The sequence below is a fragment of the Anas platyrhynchos genome, chromosome 5, assembly GCF_047663525.1.
Source record: "Anas platyrhynchos isolate ZD024472 breed Pekin duck chromosome 5, IASCAAS_PekinDuck_T2T, whole genome shotgun sequence".
Taxonomy (NCBI): domain Eukaryota; kingdom Metazoa; phylum Chordata; class Aves; order Anseriformes; family Anatidae; genus Anas; species Anas platyrhynchos.
Genome location: NC_092591.1, coordinates 6,475,983 through 6,490,461, shown reverse-complemented (window position 1 = coordinate 6,490,461; position 14,479 = coordinate 6,475,983). Strand labels below are relative to the sequence as shown.

General features: G+C 44.8%; 1 protein-coding gene across 1 annotated transcript in view; it reads right to left on the bottom strand.

Moving 5' to 3' along the window:
- Nucleotides 1-7,010: 7,010 nt before the first annotated feature.
- SLC38A6 (solute carrier family 38 member 6) overlaps nucleotides 7,011-14,479 on the bottom strand; it is a 44,805-nt gene continuing 37,336 nt past the window's right edge. The window contains exons 14-16 of the mRNA XM_038180109.2: nucleotides 13,721-13,865; nucleotides 13,513-13,607; nucleotides 7,011-12,353 (exon numbers count right to left, since the gene is read on the bottom strand). Coding sequence (XP_038036037.2) covers nucleotides 12,273-12,353; nucleotides 13,513-13,607; nucleotides 13,721-13,865 — 321 coding nt within the window. The 3' untranslated portion in view covers nucleotides 7,011-12,272. The remainder of the gene's footprint in view (nucleotides 12,354-13,512; nucleotides 13,608-13,720; nucleotides 13,866-14,479) is intronic.

Here is a 14,479-nt window from a genome sequence, read left to right as displayed (position 1 = left end):
AAGTTGCTAAAAAAAACAAAGCAAATGAGACACCTTTCACTGGAGGGTCAAATAATCCCAAACACACTGTGAAATCCACCCATGGAAAACCATCTGGTGTTCATCTACCCTAAACCCAAACATGGCCACCCCAAATCCCCAAGCATCCCAAGGGGAAGCAGCCTCAGCCAGAAGAACCACGTGGACGGACACACAGACATGGACACAGCCCTGTATGCAGCAGGAGGGATGCATCTAGCTCTGCTCAGAGCTCACTCCCTTCTTCATCGAAGGACCTGCTGCAATCCCCTGCCCCGTACCGTGGATTGAGGCCATCCTCCCTTCTTGCTTTCACTAGTTCATCATTCAAATGCTTGTCTTTCAATGAAGCTGAAAGAGGCACTACAGCATGGCCAAATCCAAGCACTCGAACCCATGAGTCAGCCCCACACCCTGTTCATGAGCTGGCGTTGAACACCACGGGGGTTTTCACGATGCACTGAACATGCCTTTGCTTCGCTTTTGTATGTCCAAGGTCTGCTCTACAGCAACAAAAAGCAGAAGAATTTTTCTTTTCAAAGGTGTCCACTGGCTTGAGCTTAGAGCCTAAAGCTTCTATCTGAACATCAGGTACTGCTCATTCATACTGTGCCACTAATTAGTATTGAGCAGGTACTTGAATTTTGAATCGACAACGATCTGTTGCACTCAAAGAAAAGACAAGAGGACGTCTTCTGAGCACACAGCTATGCTCCTGGCCAGGAGTAGAGCTCCACGGTGCCTGGCCAAGCCAGGGCATGGCTTTGGGGAGTACCCATCGGGGCCTGGAGCTGTGCCCCACACATTTCCCCCTGCTCAGCTCCCTAAACACCAGTGGAGGGCTCAGGGCTCACTCCAGCAGGACATGGGCCACCCCACTGCATACTCCTGACCCCACCATTGGGATATTTGCACTCCTGCTTGTCACACACCACCACCTCAGGGAGCTACCCCAAACACTCATGCCCTTCACCTCACTGGAGCCGCTGCTCACCCCCAGCACCACACCACGCTATAAATATCCCTCCCAACCCCTCCTCATCCACTGAGCCCCTGGCACCCCGGGGCAGGGAGCAGCCCCGAGGCCACCACCTGCTTCGCCCACCCCGTGGGACGGCGCGGCCGCCCTGATCCCCGGGAGCCGGGACATCCCGGCCGGCTCTCCCCAAGGCACCGGCAGATTAGCGGCTCTATTTTTCAAGCTGCCCCTCTCTCACCCCCTCCAGCTTTCATTCAACTCGCAGGAATTTAAGGCAACTTGGCAGGGCAGGCAGGGTCTATATATAAACCCTGGTGGCCATCTCATCAAGCAAAATGCGATGAGCAAATGGCCTCTGTACCTGGAATGTGGTTTTGTGCAAGTGACAGGTCAGCAAAGCAGCTGACATCTTTCCTTGCAGCACAATGGGGATAGCAGGGATGCCATCAGCACTATTTTTTTCCTACCCTGCTGTGCACTAAAAAATTTATTCTAAGAACATTAGGGAGCAGGGGGGTAAAAATAGATCTGCAGGTTCAGCAAATGGCTCTCTCCACTCCTTGCGCTTCAACCTTTTTTTGCAGAGAACAGGAGCAAAAAGGGTTGCGCTGCTCTGTTGAACTCTGTGTTTGCTCGGCAGTTCCCGGTAATGACACCGCTGCTTTCTGGGCTCATTTAAAAATGCTTCCAGCAACCTGGGCATTTTTGTGGTTCCAATTAAAACACTGTTGGCATTAACCACATGGTAAAGAAACTTGGAAATAAGGGTGACCTCGATCCAAACCCTCTTGCCAGGCTGGGAGCAGCCTGCAGAGCTGTCCTGTGTGCACGCAACATAAATGTCTCAGAGGGCTGCAGTGGCCAAATTTGCCTGGCCCCCAGAGACATGGCAGTGGCCAGATCATCTCAGAGTTAAGGCTGGTGGAGACATTTCCATGGAGCAGCCTGGGAAGTGCCATGACAGCACTGGGAGGCAGCTCCTGCTTGTCCCAGCTCTGCGGGTGAGTCGCCTGTGGAGAGGTGAGCGTGTTTACAGCCAAATCATAAGCTGCTGAGTGCAGGCTTTGACCTTGGGCTCTCCTCTGGTTTCCTTGTAGACAGAGAATGAGGACACGAGATGGACCACCACAGCAGGACCATCTCCGGGGTGAGGGCAGAGCAGGCAACCATGCGTGTGGGGAGGCGCAGGCTGCCAAGCCTTGGGGCAGCAGTGCCGATGTCCCCATCCTCACCCCACAGCCCCCCTGCACAGCAGGGCTGGTGCCTTGTGCTTTCAAACACATCCCCCAAAGCTAAAGATGGCCTGGGGTTGGGCCATGGGATCTCTCTAAGGAGCTGTTTTGGGGGTAGATGATGCCAGTTTGACTAAGCTGAAACATCTGGCGTCAGCACACTTGGTGTCCCCTCCAGGCACCCAGCGGGGAGCGGCACGGAGCTGTGCACCACGCTCCCATCAGGCAGAGCCCGAGCCCTCGAGCAGGACGCTCCGGTCCCCGTCCCCACAGCAGGGACACCCAGCACAGCATGGGGGGGCACTGTCCCCAGCTTCCCACCACAGATGTCACTCCAGGACCAGCCTTGCTGTGCTAACGACCAGCAAAGAGAGCCCCTGTGAACCTCTCTGGCTCCAACTAAACCCAGCTTGGCTTCAGCTGGCTCTTGGGTCTTAATTAAGGTTTCCAAGCTACAGCAGCCACAAGGCTGGAAGACAAACATGCAGATGGCCTCCTACTTGCCCCCTCACCAGCTGGCATTAAAGGATCAAGAAATGATGCTCTTCTTTGGTGGATTTACACTAATGAGACCCCATGTGTGGGTGGCTCATGGCCAGGGGTAGTCCAGGGCAGAAATTCCTGCTAAAAGAACCATCCCACCACCCTACTCCCAACCCCTGAAATTTTCAGAAACATCCAAGTGATTTAAGGGCTGAATCCTGAAGATTCAGCTTTCATTAAAGCCCTTGGCATTTAGGCTCCTGACCATAACAGAACAGAGGACTGACCCACAGGTATACCTGTCACCCTCTGGTGCTGGGCAGCATGGGACATCCACGGGCTGTCAGCTCCTCGGGGTCCCCAGCAAAACCTCACCTGTTTGTAGAGGCAGCGTCCGTGGGGCTCTGCTTTTTAGATCTTCCCGGTTAAGCGAGATCCTTCTGCAACACAAGAAGTGACTTCAGCGCTCTGCTTCTCAAGAGCTCGTTTAACAGCATGCTGTGGGGATTAGGGGGACGACAAGGAATTTTAATAGAAGGGAAGCACTTTATAACTCACTTCCAAGTTGATTTGTACAGCCAAAGCTGCTTTGTTATTCTTTCACAGGGGAAAGATCCCAAGAGCAAACACCTTCAAAGGAGCAATCCAATTCCCCTTGAAGGCAGGAGAGGCAAACCCTGCAAGTCAAAGCAAGGGCTGAAACGTGCCCAGAATCCCCAAGCCCCTCGAGATCTCCATTTGGCAGATTGCTGCAGCATCCCCTGAGTCTCAGAAGCTGAAGCCTCATGGGTGACGCTGAGCTATCAAAACACCGATGTAGGTGGAATTTTTTAAGCCTAGAGCAACGCTGTGCTTAGGATCACGTCTTTAAGAGACTCTTTTCTTGGTGCTAAGGTTCATTTCAAAAGGGGAGATTTCTCTCCTGGGACCTCTAAAGCCCTTGTGTTTGCACTGCACCCTCACAAAGGGACCAAGGGTGGTGGGGAAGCACCCAAACCAGGACTTGGCTTGGGTTTGGACAAATATAGACAAGAAATGGCAAATGCGAGGCCCCTGCCCCAGCAGGCTGGCCTGGGTGGCTGAAGGGAAGTCAAATATCAACCTTCAGAATACCAAAATTTGGGGGCAGAGGGATCCATCTCTGATTTCCATGTATTTCCAGCCTGAGGCTTTGCATCCCTCAGGCAAGCGTCATTCTTTGGCTTCCAACCCACCGAACTGAACCATCAGATTAAGGAATGACAAGACAGACGACATTTACTAACATTTGGCAGCCAGGCTGAGACAACGTCTCTCCACCATCGTTCGAGTAATCTCCCCTTGGAAAAGGCCCAGATGAGCGTTCCCGCTGCTCAGATGGTTCCAGAAGGAACGACTTGTAAACAGCAGTGGAAACCGTGCCAGGAAATACCAAAAGAAAAAACCATGCCGATTCAACAACGATTTCGGAGCCGGCTCCAGCAGTGATGCTCTGATGAGCATTAAACACAGCCATCACTGCGCAGCTCCTGGGGACGGCCTCGTGCAAGGGGCCTGCTCGCCTCAGCGGCCATTTGCACTCGCCTCCACCCTTGGCCCCTTCCAACTCTGATGAAACCCACAGAGCCATGGGAATGTCTCAGTCCTCAGCACCCAACAAATGTGCCAGGGCCTGATTTTGAGAACCACAGCCCATGGGTGGGTATCTGCCTCTGCCTTTCCTCATCGTCAGTGCCCTGCACATGGCAGTCTGTGAGCAGGGCCTGGCTGTGCTGCAGCGCTCCTGGGGAGAGGCAGATGGATCAACATCCTGGGGATAAATACCACATAAATTCATTGAGAGAAATCTGCCCCATGGCCTTGTGTTCCCCCTAGAATTCCCCCCAGAGCCTGAGCAGAGGAAGGCACTTAGGGAAGTGTCACAGCTCAGGTGCTTTCTAGCAGCCACAGCTCCCTCTCTTTGACTCAAGTGGCTTCCAGAAAGATCTCATATCAGCAAACCTCACCTCCCACATGGGACTTCTACAGTCCTACAGCTCTCCATACACCTGAGCTCCAAGCCTGAAGGACTTGGCCAGCACCTGGCCAGGGAGCAACAGAGGAGATTCCCCTGCGTCTCTACCTAAAACTTGGGATTAAGGAGCCCTCCCCAGACAGGCTCCTGTGACTGCACAACGACTGGCAATTAAAGAAGTTAGCCTCCACGCCACCAAGATGGGGCTCAAGAGGGACACTTTGCACAGATGTTGTCCAGACTGCCTCTGTCTCCGTGCTCGGTGTTCACCGACACGAGGCCGGACTGCTGACTCTGTCACATCGGTCAGGCCTTTCAAATGTTAGATCTGAAGGATCAAATAACAATTTATGCATTTGGAAAAAGAGAGGTGAACCGCAGACAATAAAAAGCATGGATTCAGTCATTTCTCTCTTTGAAAGCGGTGGAAGTTGTTCATCAAAATCCCCAAGCAAAAATCTCACTACACGTCCTGTGAGCTATCCCCAGTGCCAGATCCGTACAAAGCTGTAAAATACACAGGCTACTTAAACCCTTCCTGCAGGGAGATCCACAGCCACAGGCTGCACAAACCCAGCTGGGGAAATGCTGTGTTAAAGCCCCGCTTCTGGACCAAGGTTCAAAATGAAACAGCAGAGCAGAGCTTGAGGAGGTGAGAATAGGGCCCGAGGTTTTCCTGGTCATCTGCTCCAGGTTCTGTGCAGTGATCAGCACGTCCTATGTCCCTTATAGATCCCCATGTGTAAATCCTGTAACCAAGCAGAGCTGCCTGGGAGGATGGCTGGCAGCTCTGCCTGCACGCCTGGAAGGAGCAGCCTCCAGCAACCACCCAGCTTCCAGACCTCTCAGCTCTCCTCCAGCCAGACCCACGATTTGCTGCATGACAAAACGGAGCGATCATTTCCACCCTGGTCTCCAGAAAGGTAGTTCTGCAACCCAGGCTGATTAGCTACCACACCAACCTCCTGTTCTTTGTATAAATCTAGTGCCTTTGATTACATCATGGCAGAAAACTGAAATATAAGTCAGATGGTTAAGGCATTAATGGCTGCGCTGTAAAGACTCAACAATGCAAACCTTCCCAAAATGAACTGTCTTGACCTTCACCATGCTGACAATAAAAGTGTGACATCATGTGCAAACGAGCTTTAAATTTAAACCAGGTGCAGCGAGCTGCCTGGCGTCTTAGGGCTGCTGTGTAAACCACTAACATGCGAGCAGCTATGCTGGAGGCAAGTGAAATGCCAAGCCCGGACAGGACCCACTCAGCAACAGAAACAGGTATAAGCAGCTGTTGTGGTGCAGGACAAAATAAAGCACTGCACTTGAAAAATGCAGCTCTGGGGCTATTTGGTACCAATTCTAGTTGGGGCAAACGTTTTTAAGTAAACACAAATTTGCCGATGCTCATTTCTATGTGACGAGCGCACTCGCATTCATACAGCTCTGGAATCGAGCCAGTAGTACAGTGATGAGGTTTGTCCATTTTTCTCTCCTATTCAATTCAGGACTCCCTTAGACTTTGCAGGGTGCTTGGGGTTGTGCTCGCAGCTTGTCAGCCTGGACAGCAATCAGAGAGCTCTGTGATTTACAGCCCCAAAGCAGGGCCCTGCCCCAGAGCCCTTCCAGCGCAGCCACCACCCCTCTTGCTACCGCTCCTTAGAGAAATGTTCTGCCTTTGCCAGCCACCCCTCACCTTGCCACACAACAAGGCTCTTCCAGTGCAAGTTTCCACGAGCAGTTTTCCAGTTTTCCACCTGCTTTGCCCTGCCCAGCTCCCACCATCCATGCCTGGAGGCAGCGCTGGCACAGGGCACGCTGTGTGGCTGTGGCTGCTCACATCTCTTCTGCTGGTTCTCATTTCACAGGAGCAAAGCAGAGTCAGGGTTGCTGTGGCTGAAACCAATACCTGTGAGGAAGCCTACTGCATTTCTCTCACCCTTTATGTTTTGGAGAGCATAGCTGAAACTCTGCTGAGAGCTGACAGGTCCTAGAGGATCAATGAGCAACAGCCTCCTGGAGCACGTCTCACATTCATTGCAAGCTGGGTACTGCAAGACATCAGCACTCAGAGAGGGGATCACACAAGATTACACAGGAGAACATACCAAATGAGGCACTGCTGGAACGATTTTAAGGAAATCTCCCTGCCATGGCTAGAGAAATGTTACAGCCCGAGCTGGGGCTAACAACAACACGATCGCACTTCAGGAACCGAGGGCAGAGAACCCAGCACTGGGTTTGCTTTGCTAAGCGGGCAGGCTACACACATGGCACAGGGAAGGAAAGATGACAAACAAATGAGTTATGCAAATACTGTTCTTTATTTTCTGCTTTTTCGGAACATACCCCAGCTGTTCCACAGGGAATTCAGAATAGGAAACACGTTGCACAATACACAGGTCAGACATCAGCTAGGCACTTTTTACATACAGATGATTATTTTTTATTTTCAACAGAATTTCAGCTCCACATTAAGCACGGTTGAATGAGCACAACTGAAACACAAACACAAAAAAACATCACCACAAACTGTGGAAGTTAGGCAGCTCTTTTTTAACACTGAAAACTTTCTGCCACTGGCAGTCATTAGGCAGTGATGTGCCGCAAGGTTTCTCAGTACGCAGAACAATATAATGAATGCTTTCAACATAGAAGTCAACTGTAAAACAACAATTTTGGGCTAAGTGTTAAATCTAATTAGGAAAGGAGTTCTGCAGCAATCAATGTTACTTTAGCTCCTGGTCTGATCGAAAGTTGAATCTCTGAGAGCACATTAGGATGCCCACTACAGAGGTAACACTAATCTCCATCTCCGTAGGGACATTTGGAAACAACTTGATTATCTTCAAGCATTTGCAAGCGATGCAGTGGTAAAACGTCCATCCCCTTCTATTGTTTATACAATTATCAATGTAAGCCAAATAAAGATCCCAGGCTGCTGAATTAGCAGGATTCAGAATTTTGAACCTCACTTTGGCTCAGTAAGAGCTTAGGAGCTGGCTTACGAGAAAGGTACACATCTGCATTGATAATGAAGCAATTAATTGTATCCAAAACAGGCACGATTCTGTCCTCACGTATCCTATGTAATACTGAAAGAGCACCAGCTGATGCTAATGAAAATACTTCATGTTCTTTACAATTAATCCTAAAAATTAATTTTAGGAATTTATTTTAAATGAGACTGGAACACATTTGGAGCACTGACTTCCAGATCCACACCAAAGTGATAATTTGTGCAGCACCAGTAACACAGTAATGAAGTACAAGCCCATATCCTCTCTCATGGAAACAATGTGTTTACAAGCTGGGTAGGATTTAGCACTTGCCCTAGCAGCTCACTTGGACCATCATGTTTTTGTCCTCATTAGGAGGATTGCAGGGGCAGGAAATACAGCACCTTGAGTACGCTCCGTGTGACAAAAATGATTTAAGAACTCCAGATCAGCACAGGCTTCCCATTACAAAGTTAAGATGTCTCCATGCTCCAAAAAGAGAAATTCTTACAAGGACAGACATGACGGGCACACACCAAAAAGCCCTGCCTGCATCTAGTCCTGGCCTTTGGCAATGACCAGCTGTGGACACCTATTGAAAACCAGAGCCACGAGGCATGACTAAAGGCAGACCTTTCACCCACACTGCACTCCCTGTAATAACCATGTGGAGTGCTCAACTAATGTCACGTTCCTGCCCAGTGCCACAGAACTGGCATTAATGCAAAACTGAAATGGAGGGGAAGGGGAAAGGAGCGACGGAGAGAGGGCAGGATGGCTTCACTGTCTCAGTTTTCACTACACAGGGCCATGAGAGAATTTTAAACAAACTTACTGCAACGAAAACGAGTATTAAGATGCAAAGTGCTTAGAAATATGGGAGTAAAACACAAGTGTTTGTCACAATACAAAGACAGGTTAAGAACACTCTTGTTTAGCAGTACTCGTTTCTGTAATACTGTTGACACACTTTCCACATCCAGCTTATCACAGTCCATCTGAAATGTGAGCAGCTTTTAAACTCGCAAGGTATGGAAATAGGAGAATGAAAACAAATCAAAGGCTACCAAATAATTTTCATCTCTACATTGTTCTTCTTGTTCAGCTGGGAAAAGGCAACTTTGCCAAGTGAGTTCAGAAATGGTAGCTACAGATAATAAAGTAGAACCACTAAAATTTAGAAATGTGGAAATATAGCCCAAAAAAATCTGTGCACAAGAAGAAATATATTTAGCAGCACATGAGTCAGCAGAAAGCTCCAGAGTGGGTATACATTTAGCTCAAAAAACCTCATGCTTGTGTACAACCGTAGTGAAAGCCTTACACAGCCATAATGAACAGAAGACAGAGAGATTCGGAGGATAAAAATAGTTACTCTGTTTTTTCATAGTGGAAAATGCTTGCACCTTTTTCTAAGTCCTTTCTCTTTCTGCCCCTCTCCCCACATTTTACGTTACATATCATCCAAGCTTCTTAAAAGCAGCACATTTCCAGCTCTTTTCAAGTAGAAGATAACACACATTCTGCACAGCAATGTGCTCCTATCCTGCAGTCAAAATGTAATAACAGAGCTCCAGCAGAGGTGCAAATTGCTTCCCTTCATCCTCACGGTGTATTAACTTCACACACTGGTATTCATCATTCCAGAGCCTACCTACCAGGACAGTTAGTTAATAGCCAGGCTCATGTACCCATGGATTAAAAACAATCATGTAGTGATTTCCATAGCATTACAAGGATCAACTGTAAAACTGACACCTTATTTCAGGTATTCTGTGAGTCCCCATTTTTTAACAAGATGCACACAAACCCAGCTGTCTATGTATGAGCAGAGGGTTGCAGTGCAGGGCAAGACTCAGCTTTTTCAGAGGTAGAAAGTAAGAGCAAAGGCTTAACAAAACTTTGCCAACTTTCAGCACCTTCACAGATGATATAAATCTTCTTTGTTAAGTCCTGCTGTTTAGAGTTTAAAATAAAGTGATTGCAATGATGTCTAACAACTTCCACTCAATAGTAAGCTACACGAGCATATAATAAATGAGAAACAATTTCCATAAAACCTCCCAATTCTAAGAAATATTCCTCCTAATTCCTAGTGTCTGGAAAAAAAGTAATCTATACTTCATTGACACGTCTCCTGTTTTCCTAAAAAGTTTTGGTTCGGTCAGAAAATAATTTCTTGATCTACTGCTATCATTGATTTCTCAAGATACACTTTATTAAAGTAGATTTTTAGCTTCTTACACTGCTGCCAGAGATACCCAGCGTGGCTGAAACCCTATAGTCCACCCCTATAGTGAACCCCAAAGCCTGTCAAACAGCAATCACAGGGTAGCCACAGCCAGTAAGGTGGCTATACCTGGCTATGCAGAGTTGAAAAAGAACTGCAAGAACAAAGGCAAGCTGCAGAGCCTCCATTCCTAATACTCACACAACGTTGAGAAGCTGTCTGATTGACCCCTCGATCCCAGGAGGCCAGAGACCTCTGAAGTTGGAGGCATGCTCTGCGTACACAGCTTGCTTCAGGAGGTCAAGTATGAGATTTCTGAGAAAAATATTCTCATCTAATGGCTGCTGCTGCTCAAAAAGGCAGTCCCACTCCCTCCACCCGCTTGAGCCACCACCAGTGCTGATGCTGTAGAAGTAGCTGTGACCTTCTGGCCAAGAGTGAACACACTGTTTCTGGTAGTGACAAACTCTTAGATGGCTCACCTTGCATCGTGAAACCTCTTCTAGAAGCTCTGTGATAAAAATGACTGCAATCTTTTCCAGAATATAGCGTAACAATTCCTACAGAATGGGGATTCTAACAAAACTTCTGAGTTAGTGCCTGTGCCTCACCACTCAAGTCTATTTCTGTATTAAACTCCTAAGCAGAAGTAAATTCCCCAGGCACAAAGGATTCCTGAAGCAGTACCAAGCTGCACAACCAACACCACCTGGGTGCCTCCAGGCCATCTATCAGAAGTGAAATCCTGAGAGTTGAGTGATCTGTTTGCATTGCAGCTCAATAGTACAGACCCACTGCTAAGAAGTTAGGAATGCCATTTTGCTGGGGCATCTTCCCTATTCCAAATGATAAAACATACATCAACATATAAACAGAATTTTTTCAGCAGGATTTTCTAGCTAGAGAAAGGTGCACTAGCTGTGCACTTTACGGACAGAAAAAATATATATAAGTGGCACTTACTAGCTGCTTCCAAATTACATAGATAAATTACTTTGCTATGTTTTGTTTGTGTCTTACACCAATTCTCAGATGTAGAAGTGCTAACCTAAATTAAAAGAAATACTGCATCTGGAAATAATGAAGAACTTTCCCACTCTCTAAATCAAGCCATTTGAGTCTGAGGTCTAATTTCTTAACTTTACACAAGCCATTCCTGCGGAGGCTTAACTTCTTTAGGGCACACAGTCTCTAAAGAGATTAGGGTATTTTAAAGCCATCCTATTCCATCTGATAGTAACAAATTTAAAAAGGTTTACCATGATGTTAGTAGAATGAAAGCAGTGGAAGATATGAGGAACTTTTGTGGTGGGCACCCAATACCATACATGACAGAGCCCAGCTGGTGTTGAAAATTGCAGTCACATTCCATTTAGGCCAAGAAAGAATTACAGAAGGGTACATTAAAGTTTAGAGATCTGGGGTAAAACTAAGGTTCCATAAACGTAAAATTTCCTTTGACTTCGACACAGGCAGAATTTCACATTTCAAGCCCAAACCTCCTCCGACACACAGCAGTAAATAACATTTAGATATGCTCTATTTCAAACATGAAACACTAGTAGAAATGGGAGTAAGAGAGAAAAAGAAACATTTTCCACCATCAGGAATACTGAGGTAAATTGAATAACATTCAAAAGCAGACATTAATTGAAAGATACCTATTTTTAACTTGAAAATTGAGACTTCCTAATGCTACTAAAACCTATTAAGCTAGATGGGAAAAAGCATCTAATTTAAAAATTACTTCAATATGATTCAAGTACACAGAGGTATAAAACTGTATTCAAGAAAACAATTACCACGATGTGCCCATTAAACTGGGCTAAGGCTCTTGGTTTCTGAATCCATATTTGGATAAATTAGGGTAAACATTTGGAATCAGTAAGTTCTTAATATGAACTGGCTGAAGTTTTGGAAATTATTCCAGCAACAGAAGTCTTTCACTGTTAGGATAACGTGTGGCATGCACATCATGATTGATATAAAATCTGTCCATATCATTCTCTCTAAAAGAAAAGTTATTTCAAGGTTTTGCTTTTGTTCACCATGTGCATTAAACTGTTTTTGCATTGCAGAAATTCTCAAGAGATCTTTTTACCTGTCATGATTACATCATTAAAAACTAATATTTTAGAATGGCAAAGACTTATTGTGCAGTAACTGGAGAGTTCCTTCTCAAGATTAAAGAAGGAACATTACTAATGGACTAAAAAAAGAGGATTATTTCTTCGACAGTGATTTCTTTGGGATGTTCAACATTCATTTCAGTAGTTTTGACATATCTCTGGTTCTTGATGTTCTCCTGAAGCCCACTTCAGACAGTAACAATATGCTGTTACTGATTAATCCAATTGAAAATTATTAGAACTAAACTGAGAAGACCAACACAAATGCCAAAAATAACCAATGCACATGCCTGTGAAGAAAGAAAGAGAAAAATTAACGTTTTACTGAAGAAATCATTTTACATTTCTAAAGCATTTTACATTTCTAAAGCTTATGACTGATGATGAAAAAACCTGTAAGGACAAGTCTTTTCAAATAATTTTTTTATACTGCAATTATTCAGTCTTCAAATACAAGGTGTCTGCTTAGGGTAAAATGAAACTCAGTCTGCTCTGAGACAGTTTCACTTGAAACTCCCAGAACAGTTTAGTTTGCTAACAGTATCAGTATGAAAACTGCATAGATGGACCTGTTTGCAAACAAAACAAAACAAAACAAACATATTTAGCCCTTTAGAGCTCTGAATGAGTTAAGAAACTGAATTTGTATTTTACCAAAAATTAAATGACAATGGATTCTTTATTTCTGAACAGCCAGTTCACAATAAGGAAACCACAGTGCAAAATAGATTGTGAATTTCTAACAAGGCCACAATTTTTTTTGTAACTAATCAAGACTTTAAATGGTCAGAAGAGCCTCATCACAAGATTTTCTTCCAGGTTCTCTATTTTATCAACACAAGAGCAGCCCTGTGAATCATAGGAGTATCAGATAGTCTACATATAAGCAGTTTGTTGGCATTTTAGGCACTGTCACCGAGTTGTTCTACTGATCAGTGGTTAAAAAGAAGAGAAGCAGAGTAACAGCGCAAAAAGCAGGCTGCTGCACAAATTCCAACTTGAGCTTAACATACTGTGCCAAAAGAGAAACCATAAAGAAAAAAAAAATCACCATGTTTTCCAGAAGGCTTACACTGAAAACAAGCATAAACACTGTTTCACTTAAATGCAGTTTGGCTTTGTCCCAGCTGCCCACATAACATCAGAGTAATGCGTAAAAAACAAGGAGAAACTGGATTAAAAGTTGACATCTGAAAACTATAGGGAAAAGCATGTATTCGGATCAGTGGTCCAGCCCACAGACATACTGCTACTCTAAGAGGTCTTGTAAAAAAGGAGTTTCAGAAACAGCAGAGCTAACATGAACGATAAAAGAAAACGCTCACAGATTTTGCGAACTGCAATGAAAACAGGAACTTTGCCCCTTGGATTACATGCTCTACAGTGCATTAAGATGTATCTAGAATAAGCCTCTTTAAATATAATTAGCACAAGTGGAATAAAGCATACCCCAAGTTTCTGTGGAGATAGAAAGTCCTCTCTGCTAAGCTTCAGATAAAATAGTCCAGGATATACAAAAAGCAAACATGTTGATGTGGTTGAACCTTTAAAAAACAGAAAGTAAGGTTTTACTTGGAGCAAGATTAAAATATACTAGCTCATCATAATACTGAATTTCTTGAATAAAAATAATTAAAAAAAAAACACAACAACTTACCAACTACTCCAAACATGTTTTTAATGTCTGGCACATACATTGCAAACAAAACAACGATTGTATTCAGTGCTAAAGTGACAAAGATATGGCAAATCCATGACACAGGAAGATGAGAGAAAAATAGCATCAATACTGCTTTCCTTGCCTGCATAAAAGGAAGAGAAACATTGCATGGGTAAATAAACGCATATATTCTAATCTTATTTCAATTTCATAAACAAGAAATTTATCATTTCAGATGAAATGAAGTTTTGTCTTTCTGTAGCATGGAAATAACTGAAGTATTAAGGCAATATTTATCATGTGGGCCCTTAGTCTTAAGGAACAATTCCTTATTTGCATGGACAATAAAAGGTTTGGAGGATACTCTTTTGTCTCTCTTTGAGCATGCCTGTTAGGAAGTAACACAGCTGCCAACTTGTATGTAATCTATACATCAATTATATATATATAGTTTTAACTGTTGTTTTTTGTCATAACTGAATGAATTCTAGCAAACCTACCGTGGTATTGATAAGCTAAAGTATTTTTTTTCCAGTGGTGAAATAAGTCAATATGTGTTTTCAATTTACAATGAAATTGAGTTTTCAAGTGTAAGTACGTTTGTGTGCGTGCATGTAGAAAGGAAAATCCAAGTCAGCAAAACTCAATTTAAGAGGGAAAAAAAATCAAACTAAATAAACTTTAGAAGTTCTGAATTCTCTAAATTAAAAACAATGCTGTGGGCTAGTTTTAATCTGAAATCTGTCTCAAGAGCAC